This window comes from Ictalurus punctatus, chromosome 2, assembly GCF_001660625.3.
Source record: "Ictalurus punctatus breed USDA103 chromosome 2, Coco_2.0, whole genome shotgun sequence".
NCBI lineage: Eukaryota > Metazoa > Chordata > Actinopteri > Siluriformes > Ictaluridae > Ictalurus > Ictalurus punctatus.
The window spans coordinates 29,005,983-29,019,130 of NC_030417.2; the positions used below are offsets into that span (position 1 = coordinate 29,005,983).

General features: G+C 36.7%; 3 protein-coding genes and 1 long non-coding RNA gene across 5 annotated transcripts; 3 read left to right on the top strand and 1 right to left on the bottom strand.

The window, feature by feature from the left end:
• The first annotated feature begins 2,173 nt into the window (after window positions 1–2,173).
• LOC108278987 (parvalbumin beta 3) lies at window positions 2,174–7,450 on the top strand. 2 transcript variants are annotated; one of them, XM_017492851.3, is made up of 5 exons: window positions 2,174–3,365; window positions 3,601–3,673; window positions 4,259–4,391; window positions 4,637–4,746; window positions 5,496–7,450. In XM_017492851.3, exons 2-5 carry the CDS (start codon window positions 3,613–3,615, stop codon window positions 5,516–5,518), a joined length of 327 nt encoding a protein of 108 aa, XP_017348340.1. In that variant the 5' UTR covers window positions 2,174–3,365; window positions 3,601–3,612; the 3' UTR covers window positions 5,519–7,450. The 2 variants fall into 2 exon arrangements, with proteins under 2 accessions (XP_017348340.1, XP_053531016.1); XM_053675041.1 differs by having other exon boundaries at window positions 2,174–3,673.
• Window positions 7,451–7,604: 154 nt separating this feature from the next.
• On the top strand, window positions 7,605–9,743 carry pvalb1 (parvalbumin 1). Its single transcript, XM_017492876.3, has 5 exons — window positions 7,605–7,742; window positions 8,552–8,630; window positions 8,873–9,005; window positions 9,120–9,229; window positions 9,489–9,743. Exons 2-5 carry the CDS (start codon window positions 8,570–8,572, stop codon window positions 9,512–9,514), a joined length of 330 nt encoding a protein of 109 aa, XP_017348365.1. The 5' UTR covers window positions 7,605–7,742; window positions 8,552–8,569; the 3' UTR covers window positions 9,515–9,743.
• On the bottom strand, window positions 9,542–10,747 carry LOC128629008 (uncharacterized). The gene is made up of 2 exons (XR_008393332.1): window positions 10,515–10,747; window positions 9,542–10,062 (listed from the first exon to the last, which is right to left on the bottom strand). It is a non-coding gene; the product is annotated as an uncharacterized LOC128629008 (long non-coding RNA).
• Window positions 10,748–10,766: 19 nt separating this feature from the next.
• Window positions 10,767–12,593, top strand: pvalb4 (parvalbumin 4). The gene is made up of 5 exons (XM_017492864.3): window positions 10,767–10,919; window positions 11,544–11,610; window positions 11,857–11,989; window positions 12,100–12,209; window positions 12,302–12,593. The coding sequence occupies exons 2-5, from the start codon at window positions 11,550–11,552 to the stop codon at window positions 12,325–12,327; spliced, it is 330 nt and encodes a 109-aa protein (XP_017348353.1). The 5' UTR covers window positions 10,767–10,919; window positions 11,544–11,549; the 3' UTR covers window positions 12,328–12,593.
• The last annotated feature ends 555 nt before the right edge of the window (window positions 12,594–13,148 follow it).

Sequence of the window (13,148 nt, forward strand, 5' to 3'; positions counted from 1 at the left end):
GTTCCTGTTTAAACTATCATTGGAATTACTGTTGGCACTTTTGTCATAACTGTGAATATTAATCAAATCCTTCTGAGCCATCAGATTCAAGCATTTAACAGCGCTGTGGTATACATATTTTATAGCAAATATTTGTAAGAAATATTATAATATTACAACCAAGAATATCCAAAAGCAGTTCAGGGGATGGAATACCTTATATCAAGGCAGTTCTAAAGGAATGCACATTATTATTAGAGAATATTTATATTACGTTCAGATAATGAAAAGCAAGCTTTTGTTACTGATCATTTTGACTTAATTATTTTGACTTAATTAATTAGGGTTGGGAGAGTTATTTAAATAAAATTATTCCATTACATTTACAAATTACTTAATAAAAAATGTAATCAGTAACAAAATTCAAGTATCACAATATGAAAGTAATGTAATCTGATTACTTTTGGATTACTTCAAGGCCACATACAGTGGCAGTTGGAAGTTTCCATACACTCATCATGAACATGAATGTCATAGCAATATTGGGCTTTCAATCATTCCTTTGAACTGTTCTTTTTCTGGGGCAGAATGATTATACAACATACATCTTTAATATATAAAAACAAGAATTTGGTTCACAAGTTTTAATTCATTTGGGATTTTCTGTAATCAACACATGACCAAAATTATACAGTATCTCACAAAAGTGAGTACACCCCTCACATTTTTGTAAATATTTAATTATATCTTTTAATGTGACAACAATTAAAAGTACAATTAAGATTACAATGTAAAGTAGTGAGTGTACAGCTTGTGTAACAGTGTAAATTTGCTGTCCCCTCAATATAACGCAACACACAGCCATTAATGTCTAAAACGCTGGCAACAAAAGTGAGTACACCCCTAAGTGAAAATGTCCAAATTGGGCCCAAAGTGTCAATATTTTGTTTGGCCACCATTATTTTCCAACACTGCCTTAACCCTCTTGGGCATGGAGTTCACCAGAGCTTCGCAGGTTGCCACTGGAGTCCTCTTCCACTCCTCCATGACGACATCACGGAGCTGGTGGTTGTTAGAGACCTTGTGCTCCTCCCCCTTCCATTTGAGGATGCCCTACAGATGCCCAATAGGGTTTAGTCCATCACCTTCACCCTCAGCTTCTTTAGCAAGGCAGTGGACATCTTGGTGGTGTGTTTGGGGTCATTATCATGCTGGAATACTGCCCTGCGGCCCAGTCTCCGAAGGGAGGGGATCATGCTCTGCTTCAGTATGTCACAGTACATGTTGGCATTCATGGTTCCCTCAATGAACTGTAGCTCCCCAGTGCCGGCAGCACTCATGCAGCCCCAGACCATGACACTCCCACCAACATGCTTGACTGTAGTCAAGACACACTTGTCTTTGTACTCCTCACCTGGTTGCCTCCACACACGCTTGACACCATCTGAACAAATTAGGTTATTTTGGACTCATCAGACCACAGGACATGGTTCCAGTAATCCATGTCCTTAGTCTGCTTGTCTTCATAAAACTGTTTGCGGGCTTTCTTGTGCATCATCTTTAGAAGAGGCTTCCTTCTGGGACGACAGCTATGCAGACCAATTTGATGCAATGTCCGGCGTATGGTCTGAGCACTGACAGGCTGACCCCCCACCCCTTCAACCTCTGCAGCAATGCTGGCAGCACTCATACATCTATTTCCCGAAGACAACCTCTGGATATGATGCTGAGCACGTGCACTCAACTCCTTTGGTCGACCATGGCGAGGCCTGTTCTGAGTGGAACCTGTCCTGTTAAACCGCTGTATGGTCTTGGCCACTGTGCTGCAGCTCAGTGTCAGGGTCTTGCCAATCTTCTTATAGCCTAGGCCATCTTTATGTAGAGCAACAATTCTTTTTTTCAGATCCTCAGAGAGTTCTTTGTCATGAGGTGCCATGTTAAACTTCCAGTGCCAGTATGAGGGAGTGTGAGAGCAATGACACCAAATTTAACACACCTGCTCCCCATTCACACCTGAGACCTTGTAACACTAACAAGTCACATGACACCAGGGAGGGAAAATGGCTAATTGGGCCCAATTTGGACATTTTCACTTAGGGGTGTACTTTTGTTGCCAGCGGTTTAGACATTAATGGCTGTGTGTTGAGTTATTTTGAGGGGACAGCAAATTTACACTGTTACACAAGCTGTACACTCACTACTTTACATTGTAGCAAAGTGTCATTTCTTCATTGTTGTCAAATGAAAAGTTATAATCAAATATTTACAAAAATGTGAGGGGTGTACTCACTTTTCTGAGATACTGTATGTACACATTTTGGAGCAACATATGCTGCCATCCAGAGCAGGACAACGGCAAACCAAATTCTGCCTGGATTACAAGCACACAGCTGCGTAAGCAGACAGTGTAGGTGCTAATAGCCTGCCTACAGTCCTGACCTGTCTCCGATTGAAAATGTGTCACATTATGAAGTGCAAAATAAGGCAACAAAGGCCCTCTACAGTTGCACAGCTGAAGAAATGCATAATGGATGAATAGGGGTAAATTCCACTTGCTAAACTTAACCGACTGGTGTCTTCAGTGCCCAAAGCCTTAATAGGTGTTGTTACTGTCCCAATTTTTTTGGAGTGTGTTCAATTCAATTAAATTCAATTTTATTTGTATAGCGCTTTTTACAAAAGACATTGTCTCAAAGCAGCAAGTTGCTGCTTGCTGTGTGTTGCAGTCATCAGATTTGAAATGAGTGTATATTTTCAAAAATAAATTAAATTCACAAAGTAAAACATCAAATAATGTGTTTTGAATATAGTACAGGGTGAACTGAATTTTCAAATGACTTTTTGTTTGTTGGGGGGGTTTTTTTGCATTTTTTCCATACTGTCCCAACTTTTTTTGGAATTGAGGTTGTATATAATGTAATTATGTGGTATAATTTATTATTAAGATAACAAATAATATATGCAACAGGCACTGGTGAATATAAAAGTGCAGAATTCAATGTGTATAAATGCGATTTAAAGTACTTATGGGTTATACCATGTTGGTGTTATGAATCCTGACAACCAATCTACAATTTATATGTTTGAGCAAACAGTATATTTAATTCTCTTTCTAGACTGTGCAGTATGTAGGTATCTCTACGAATAATCATGTATTGCAAAGCATAAAGGTAAAGCAGCTGGCTAATAACAACAGTACTTGTTAGAAATCATGTGCAAATGAGAGGGGAGGTGTTTGGGGTTTTTTTTGTTTTTTTTTTGGCGAGAAGGTCTCCTTGGGGTTGAGAACACACATCTTCATGCTCCCTGACTCAAGTTCATAGTGTCAGAGTGGTTAACAAGGAGGATAGCTGCTTTGCAGAGACACACTGATCCAGCATCTGAAGGTTAGTGCTTACTAACTTACTATTTTCTTACAGTTTAGTATTGAATGAATTTTTACATTGATGCTAATGTTTTTATTGTTTAGAAATAAATCACTGCATAAAATGAAAAACAGAAAAAAAGTTTATATCTACAGTAATTTGACTTGCTGGTCATACACTATGTAATATATATGTGATAATGCACAGTGTATATATACTTATTTCTAAACTTAATCATAATTTCACACTCCTTCAGGAGGAAACAATCATGGCCTTTGCAGGGATATTGAAAGAAGAGGACATCGCTGCAGCAGTCCAGGCTTGCCTAGGTCTTCTTAACAATATAATAAATATACAAACATACACAAACCAAACAAATACATCACATAGACTAATACAGCAGTCACTACATACATAAATCCATATATAAATTACAATCATGTATGCACACACACACTCACACACAGGGACTCCCGCGGGTCCTTGCACAGGAGACGGGAGCTGGTTAGATCCAAGCAACCACGCAGTCAGGGGGCTGGGGAGCCGTTACTACCCAGTTACCTGTGATTGTGCTGAGTGTTCAGGAACAGTTTAAGCCAGACCTCAAATCCCACCTGCTCTTAATTATTCTTCTGACAATTCTATCTGCTTTACAAAACAGAAAACATTCATAGGCAAGAGTCACAATGAGGATGCATAGCCTCAATCCAACTAAGCGTTGATCTTTTAATCATCTTATCATCATTTATATATATATATATATATATATATATATATATATATATATATATATATATATATATATATATATATATATATATATATATATATATATATATATATATATATATATAACACATTAAAAAGTCAACTCTACCTCTTTCTAGTCTTTCACTGCTGTTATCTCTCCACAGATCCAGGCACCTTCTGTCACAATTCCTTCTTTGAACAAGTGGGGCTCTTCAGCAATTCAAACGTAGATGGTGAGAAGGTGTTCAAAGTCCTCGACCAAGACAAGAGTGGATTTATTGAGGAAGAGGAGCTCAAGTAAGACATGACACTGTTTGGTACATTTACCCACACTGTAAATGATTTGGTACATGCAAAATTAAACAAAAGAAACTGTAAAATGCTGTTCATTATGTCATACTGAAATCCACAATTATGTGCTTCTGGTGCTGGGGTGATTAAAAAAAACATTATCTATCTACTTTGTACTAATTAATCATCATGTATTTTTGTAGTTAGTTATAATGACACGCCATTAACAATATACTTCTTTACTTCTTCAGACTGTTTCTCCAGAACTTCGTGGCAGGTGCCAGAGAGCTGACAGATGCTGAGACCAAAGCTTTCCTGGCTGCTGGAGACTCTGATGGAGATGGCAAAATTGGGATGCAAGGTAAAACATAATCAGATAGAAAGTGACAAAGCCTTAGGGAATTGCCTGAGCCTCTTCTGCCAGCGAGGCTCCTCTTTTCACCCAGAGGATTAATATAGTTCTACTAACACTAGCAAGCGGCTCAGCAGCAGGAATTTGTCTCTCCTAATGACTGCTGGTCATTTCATCATGTAAGTGTGTGATAATATTAATACACAGGTCCCCAGATATGAAGTCCCTAATGTCAGTGTCTCAGTTAAAATTTTTGATAGTTTTGTGAGACTTTTAAATATATGCATTCGCACAAATATCATAAAAGTCATACCATTGATATAATGTAAGTAATAAATTGAGATTAAATAAAATTGTCGTGGTTCATAATCTTAAACAAGTCATGAAATAAAATTATTCCAGCTGACTTTTATAGTCCTGTTCTGCTCCAGAAATTGACAATGTATTGAATAATAGTGACACCAAGGTACAAATTATCGGGGGGGTTTGGGGGTCTGACAATAACAACACTTTTAGCAGTCCTAGCTAACTAACTAGCCTAGCTTGCAATCTAGATTAGATTTTTTATTATCAGTAATTAAGATTAAATAAAGATTGGTTTATCTCTGGCAGTGAGGAGGTTGTTTGTCTTTGGAGGCAGAAAATCGTAAAACATCAATATATTGTAAATCCCCTTATATTCTCTCACTCCATGTTTTTCTTGCATGTAACCCCCACAGCAATATAACTAATATGAATCTTTTTCATTTTTTCCCCAGAATTCTGTGCACTTCTAAACTGAAATAATGACATATCTACTGTACTGATGCTGAGCACCTACAATTTTCTTTCTTACTTATTCTTACTTATGTTGTGAGTCATAATTTTCAGTTGTTACAATCAGACTGATATCTGAATTTAAAAATATTTAAATTAAATGTGAAAATAAAGTTTAGTACTTCACATTTTGTGTCTTGCATTTTATTAAACACAAATGAAAAATTTTCAATTTTCAATTTAATGGGACAAAGTTTTAATCAACAATAATTTGTCAACATCCACATTATTTAAAACAATAATTCGATCTTTTTTTCATTCACTATATGAGTGAATTATTAACGTTCTGATTATTACAGGTATTACAGTGTTACAGTGGTTTGATTTCATATTTAGTTTGTGCTCAACGATGACTTTAGTTCTTAGCAGTTTTATCTCAAACTATAAAGTCAGTTGGTCAATATTTAGCTTTTATTTACCTCGTATCGATATATTAGGGATGTAACCTATTATGGTTACCCTGAAGAGTTCTAAACTAGTACAAATACAGATACGAATAGTAGTGTAGTATTTTTTTGTTTGTTTTTTTGTTTGAGCTGCTAAGCAGGATATAGTAACTCATATAATCACTCTTTACAACTTGAGTCACCGAAACTGGACAGTTGAAGACTGGAAAAAGACCACTTGATTTTTTCCTAATCTTTAACTGTCCAATTTGGGTGAGTCTGTGCCCATGATATTTTCAGATTCTTGTTCTTGGCTGACAGGAGTGGAACCTGATGTGGTCTTTAAATGTTGTTGCCTATCCAATTTCAAGGTTCTATGTTTTGAGTTACTATAGACTTCCTGTCTCCTCAAACCTGTCTGGACGTTCTCCTCGGATCTCTCTCATCAACAAGGTGTTTCAGCCTGCAGACCCTCTGCTCACAGGATTTTTTAAACCCAACCCATCTGGCACCAACAACCATGCCACGGTTAAAGTCACAGAGATCACAATTTTTCCCCATTCTGATGTTTGATGTGAACATTAACTGAAGCTCTTGACCTGTATCTGCATGATTTTATGCATTGTGCTGCTGCCACATGAATAGGAGATTAGAAAATTGCATGAATGTGCAGGCATACAGGTGTTCATAATAAAGTGGATGGAGAGTGTACAATTCCAAAGCTAAGCCTTGTCATTAGTTTACTGTTAATTTCAGTTCCCTGTTCATGTGATTTTTTTACTAAATAGTTTAATCATAGTATATATAAATTTATATGGTCTAATCTCCAATAAAAAAATAAAATAAAAAAACGGTCTTATAAACTACAACAATTTACATTTTACAATTTACAGGCTTTTGGAAGTGATTTGCTGATATACTTATTCCCTTATAATGTATTTTAACATGCCTAGTACTGTTTGACTTTATACTATATAATTGTAGAAGAGTATTGATGTGTTATATTTGTGCAGTAACCTGCGATGCAAAAGACTGGTGTTTGACAGAAATGTCATCAGTATAAACACAAAATGGCACAAATGGTAAAATTATTTTTGTCTATCTGATTTTTATGTATTTTAGATATAGCAATGGTTTTGTGTTGAGTCGTAAGTAATGAAAATTCATTCTGAATATTTAAATCTGACTCCTCTCAAGGTTTCTTCCTCATGACATCCTGTTGTTTTGTAGCCTCTGTCTTGCTCTTTAGGGATCTACATATAACCCTACATCAAGACTGGTACATCTACTATAAAAGCACTACACAAATAATCATTAATTGAATTACTTGTTACAAATTGTGTGATTATATACCCGTTTTAGAGCCACCTTGTGTTACCTATTATTAGTCATATTTAGCATAATACAATTTACATTTTAGGCTTTTGTCATTAAATGTAGCGGTTTTGTGTCTCTGCTTGGATCATAAGAGGTTAAAATTAAATTATTAAAACATCGATGGTGATTATAATATGCAGTGTGTTGTGACGGTGTGAGCACCGACAGATTGCTGTAGATTACAGGAGGAGGCCTACACATGGTTTACAGCATCGCCTGAGATGGTTAAAAATAGTCCAGCTTTGACTAGTAGACACATTTTTTCAAAACTATTCGCAAGGACTATAGGCAGTATCCATTACTGAGGCCCAAAGCCCTGTAACCTGTAAATGGTGAGGGTTGAGAGTATATAAGGTGGCCTGGAAGAGAGCGAAGGGACACACCTCGACTTCCTCTGCTTTTTCACTCGCCTTAGAGAAGCACAAGGTGAGTGAGATGAGAGTTCTGCCACTTTTACTTATGGATGAGGAAATCAAAGCAGCTTTCAAAGAGTCTTCAGGATACAGAGGGTTTAGGATTGTGTGGTTTACAGAAAAAATGCCAATGGACAGCTTTTTTTTGGGAATACATTCTAGTGATTGAGGAGTTTCTACATTAGTGATGGCCTGTCAGAAAAAAAAATGGACTTTCCTTGCACATGAAATGGAATCATCAGTGATGGGCTCACTAAGGAGAACACTGCCAAGGAAACCTTCAAGGCCCATGTGCATGCTGTTTTATAATCTTTGTCATTTTGTGGCTGAAGTATTATAAGGTTCTATCTTGCATATATTCTTAACCCAGATAGACCCTGATAATACTAAGGCCATGATTTATTAGACCCCCATCACAAGTGAACGTAACTTGACCTCTTACACAGACTCAGCTGCATGCATAAGATCTAGCTGGCGTAACAAAATATTGGACTAAATGACAGAGCTGATTTTATGCCATCTTAAATAGGACCTCTGTGAAGCTGTATTTTATTAAATACAACAGAATTGATAAAATATGACTTAAACCTAAAAAAAATTTTAATTATTTAATTATAACTCATTACACATACAAGGACAGGAGAGGGCATTTGGTCATTTGGTTAGTTGGACAGCAGAGTAAGGAATTAACTTATTGTGTATTATTTACAGAGTATTTGTTAGACATCTTACCAGGCATTTCAATAATTTTTGATGCCTAATGTTTTACAGCAGCATTTGGTACCAATGTCCCAATAACATACTGTCTGTTTTTTTCTGCAGCTTGATCAGACTGTAGAAATGGCCTTTGCTGGAGTGTTGGCTGATGCTGATGTGACCGCAGCTATTGCTGCCTGCTCGGGTAAGACCTTTTTTTTTGTAGTTTATATTATATATAAATTATGACGGTCTTACATTTGAAAAATGATTTAAACATTTAAGCATAGAAAAACCTAGTAAGATATATAGTAAGATAAAATAAAACAAAATAAACTTTTGCAAAAGCCAATTTTGTGACATGACTGAATGGATAGTATAGTTTCTCGACAGGCCAGATGTGTTTGTGTGTGCATAAAATAGTCTTATAATAGTCTCAATCCACAGCTCCTGACAGCTTTGACTACAAGGCCTTCTTCGCCAAGGTTGGTCTGTCTGCCAAGTCTGCCGATGATGTCAAGAAGGCATTCAGCATCATTGACCAGGACAACAGTGGATTTATTGAGGAAGATGAGCTGAAGTAAGAACTCATTACTGATACCAGTTGATTATTCTTTGTAATACACCCAAAGCACTGGCATGTTTTTTAAGACTCATGAATGAAAAGTCTAAGCATCCATACTGTTTTGTACAGGCTGTTCCTGCAGAACTTCAAGAGTGGTGCCAGGGCATTGACCGACAAAGAAACCAAGGCCTTCCTTGCTGCTGGTGACAGTGATGGAGACGGCAAGATCGGAGCTGAGGGTAATTCGATACACACATACACAACACTCACATGGCACAGAAAACTTCAGTAATGTACTAAGGAGTTTATTAATTAGTTGGTAAATTTTTATATGAAGTCATCTGGAATGTACAGACACTGTCTAGCTTGGGCCTAAGTTATAAATATTACAATTAGCAATAAGCTTGAACAATTGAAAATTTACATTTAGTAAACCTATGAAGGGAATCATTTTGCATAATTCACTAATGGTAGTTTTATCTCTATTTTATCTCACAGAGTTCGCTGCTCTTGTAAAGGCTTAAATTTTCCATCTGACCAAGACCCTTCTCTGTTCACGGAACCAGAACTCATGCTACTGCTCATCTGACCTAAGATCATATTTTTTATATCTTATTTATGAACTGACTTCTACTTGAAATTGTCCTTAAAGTGTATTGTTATCATTATCTGGACATGTTGGCTTGTGCAAATGTCTCATGCACTTCTGGGGAAGAGTGAAAAACAAGGAATAAATGTAATTGGTGTACCTTCTTTAAGAACATAGTGTTTGTTTCCTGCTTCTGTATAAATGCAAGACAAATCAACTTACTTCAAAAAAAAAGTTCCACTTGGTGATCTGGGCCATTTCTTAAAAAGCTTTCAGGGTAGTGCTGCTCTTAAAGAAAAAGCCAGATATAGTATTTTAGCCACAGAGGGAAGGGAAGGCACAGATTTTGTTGTTGTTGTTGTTGTAGTTGATGTTTTTTGTTTTTGGGATGCACTGCAAGAGATGTATAAAGTACTAACATTTCCTGCAATGTTAGTATCCATGGCTTACCATATTGGTCAGGTGGAATAGTGCTGCCCTCTGCTGTGTGAAACATCAAAGATTCAAATTAGATTAGATTCCCAGCTTCTACTAAGGTTAGAAAATCACAGAAGAAATTAATATTTTAAAGCATTTCTAGGAGAAAGATAAATAGGAAAACATGATAATACATCATGAGAACGGGAAAGGAAGAACACTTGAAGGAGCCATAAATTGTATTAATGTTCAAGGCAGCCTGAATTGACAGGAGTCTCACATGTTACAGTTAGATAATGGATATGTTAATATTTAGATAAAGTATTACAGATTATTACTAGCTAAATCATTAGTTAATAAATAATAAGAAAAAGAATGTGGCATTTTCGAGAAAGTAAAATTATTCTTCTTGCAAAATGTGGACTGCTAAAATGTCTTACCCTTATCTTACCCCCCAGGCCACTATCAGTAACACTATCAGTGGTACTTAGGTGTAAACATAAAGCTGCGTTGCATACCTTAATACAGTCTTGAAGATAACTTGTAGTAAAGCACTAGTGAGTTTCGGATGGGAGGAATGAGCTGAGCCCTATGCGAGCACACTGTTATCCATACATGCACTTCACACCAGCGCTGTTTCACGCGGCTCAGCAGCGTATATTATTAGCATTGCGGGGACATTACGAACCGCTTTTTTCAAACTCACCATTTAAGCGTCTTCCTTGATCAAGATAAATATAGTGCGGTCTGTCTGCTGGACGCGTTTCAAGCGCACCCCCCTTCTTCCATTGGGTGTCCGTTACATTAGGCCTCATATTTGGACTGTGTAAAAGTATATAAGGTTGAGAGCAACGGGCCAGAGTTCACTGCAGTTTGCTCCAGTCTTTGAGAATCTACAGCTCACCACCAAAAAGACGAAAGAGGTGAGTTTGCATGCAGGAGCTTGATGGACAGCAGCAAGAGAAAAAAAACAACAACCCTGAAACGGGACCTGCAATGCATTTGCAATAGGCCCTTATCAAAGCCTATCTGATTTTTTTTTTATTATTTTTTTTTTCTTTTTTTTTTTTTAAATGCACTGCTTCTAAATTCTTTCCACTGGACTTACCATGGACGTGAAAGAGAATTTCGGACCACATCGTCCCATATCCTGTTGGACATAGCCTACTGGATGGGATCTAACATCCTAATGATGACCATGTGACCTGGATGCGACATCCATTAGTTTTGCAGCTGTTACTTTGTGCCGTCTTGGGTCGACTTGATCGCATCATTGAGCTCGTGACACTGAACTCCTGAGTTCTAACTGATAGCGAGTGAATTAAAATAAAATAAAAAAAGTAATGGAAAAAAAATAACTGGATGGTGCAGCTAATGATTCGTCAAGGCCAAATTGCTTATGCATTGCTTAAAGATTGTTAAGACGATGTGATCATGGCCAGACTCAGGGCAATCACTGATATCATATGCATATTAATTTGTATGTGTTTTTTTTTTTTTATTAAGTCATTGTGATGCTAATGTTAATGTTTTCACCCCTCACTTAGCTAAAGATGGCATTCGCTGGTGTCCTCAACGATGCTGACATCACTGCAGCCCTGGATGCATGCAAAGGTATTATAATATCTAAATCAATCTTATATAATAAATCTTAGCTATATAGCCTAATTGCATTAGGCTCAAAAATTAATTAATTAATTAATCACCAATTATTATTATTATTATTATTATTATTATTATCATTACTACTACTACTACTACTACTACTACTACTACAATAAGATAGTTCTTGCCCCCCTACAATTAGCCTAATAATTAAATGTTGTAATAACAGTTTGTTTGTTTGTTTGTTTTAAACAGCCGACGGTTCCTTCAACCACAAGAGCTTCTTCACTAAGGTCGGTCTGACCGGCAAGTCTGCCGATGACGTCAAGAAGGCTTTCGCCATCATTGATCAGGACAAGAGTGGCTTCATTGAGGAGGATGAACTGAAGTAAAGAGAAATTGGTTCATTCATTTGCAGTATATTGATAGAAAGCTCTATTTTAGCTGTAATAATGAGTAATAACACTAATACCAAGACTAATAATGCTCTCTCTACAGACTGTTCCTGCAGAACTTCAAATCCAGCGCGAGGGCACTCACTGATGCCGAGACCAAGACTTTCCTCAAGGCTGGAGACACCGATGGTGATGGCAAGATTGGAGTTGATGGTAAATGCTTTTTATTATTATTCCAGACATCACAATCATTTTAATAATTGAATGCATCATCAATCACTTACTTGTTTTCTCTTTTCTTGCAGAGTTCGCTAGCCTGGTTAAGGCATAAAATGCTTCTGACCAACAAACAATACTTCTCGCTCTGAAGGAACAACTTTGCCCGAGACCTCCCATGTTCATCTGACTATAAATAATTTTTATACCAATGCTTATGAGAAGTTTCCTCCCATGCAGCACACTGTCCAAAATGATGATTGTGAATGTAGCGCGGCTGTGTATCCTGTCTTAAATATGAATTTTGCTTACTGTAAAATCTGATGCACTTTTACGGGAACGGACTATAAGAAAAGAATAAATATTCTTTTGCAATATCGACTTTCTGTCTGTTCTTCTATCGTCCCTTATAACACACATTTTACAGAAACAGGAAACAGAAAACATGGTATTTAGCCTATTATGCTGATGCTATAGTTTTGTTGGTGAATAGAATTAGTTTAGTGAGAAATTATTATCATCATTATCATCATCATCATCAGTCTCCACCTCATCCACATACTCACCATCACCTTTACTTTTACGTTTACATTTATTCATTTAGCAGACGCTTTTATCCAAAGCGTCTTACAAATTAGGAAATAACAAGCAATGCGATATCAAGCGGAGAACAATACAAGTAGTGCTACCATGCAAGATTTATAATTGATTTCTAGAGATGCATAGTGCGCAGAGGTGTAAGATCCAGAGTAAGGTATTTTGTTTTTGTTTTTGTTTTTTTTGTTTTTGTTTTTCTGTTTTTTGTTTTTTAATAATATGGGGTTGTCATTTTAAGGGGTTAGTTAAGTGCTCATGGAAGAGGTGGGTCTTTAGCTGTTTTTTGAACCTTTGTCACTATGCCTACTGCAATGACCATAATATAGTAGCATTGCAGTT

Excerpts from the sequence above, each read along its gene's own strand:
- LOC108278987 (XM_053675041.1), top strand. The coding sequence starts at position 3,544 with ATGCACAGTGTATATATACTTATTTCTAAACTTAATCATAATTTCACA. Across the intron at positions 3,674-4,258 it reads AGCAGTCCAGGCTTGCCTAG|ATCCAGGCACCTTCTGTCAC; the intron begins GTCTTCTTAACA and ends ATCTCTCCACAG. Across the intron at positions 4,747-5,495 it reads TGGCAAAATTGGGATGCAAG|AATTCTGTGCACTTCTAAAC; the intron begins GTAAAACATAAT and ends TTTTTTCCCCAG.
- pvalb1 (XM_017492876.3), top strand. The coding sequence starts at position 8,570 with ATGGCCTTTGCTGGAGTGTTGGCTGATGCTGATGTGACCGCAGCTATT. Across the intron at positions 8,631-8,872 it reads AGCTATTGCTGCCTGCTCGG|CTCCTGACAGCTTTGACTAC; the intron begins GTAAGACCTTTT and ends CTCAATCCACAG. Across the intron at positions 9,006-9,119 it reads ATTGAGGAAGATGAGCTGAA|GCTGTTCCTGCAGAACTTCA; the intron begins GTAAGAACTCAT and ends TGTTTTGTACAG.
- pvalb4 (XM_017492864.3), top strand. The coding sequence starts at position 11,550 with ATGGCATTCGCTGGTGTCCTCAACGATGCTGACATCACTGCAGCCCTG. Across the intron at positions 11,990-12,099 it reads ATTGAGGAGGATGAACTGAA|ACTGTTCCTGCAGAACTTCA; the intron begins GTAAAGAGAAAT and ends CTCTCTCTACAG. Across the intron at positions 12,210-12,301 it reads TGGCAAGATTGGAGTTGATG|AGTTCGCTAGCCTGGTTAAG; the intron begins GTAAATGCTTTT and ends CTTTTCTTGCAG.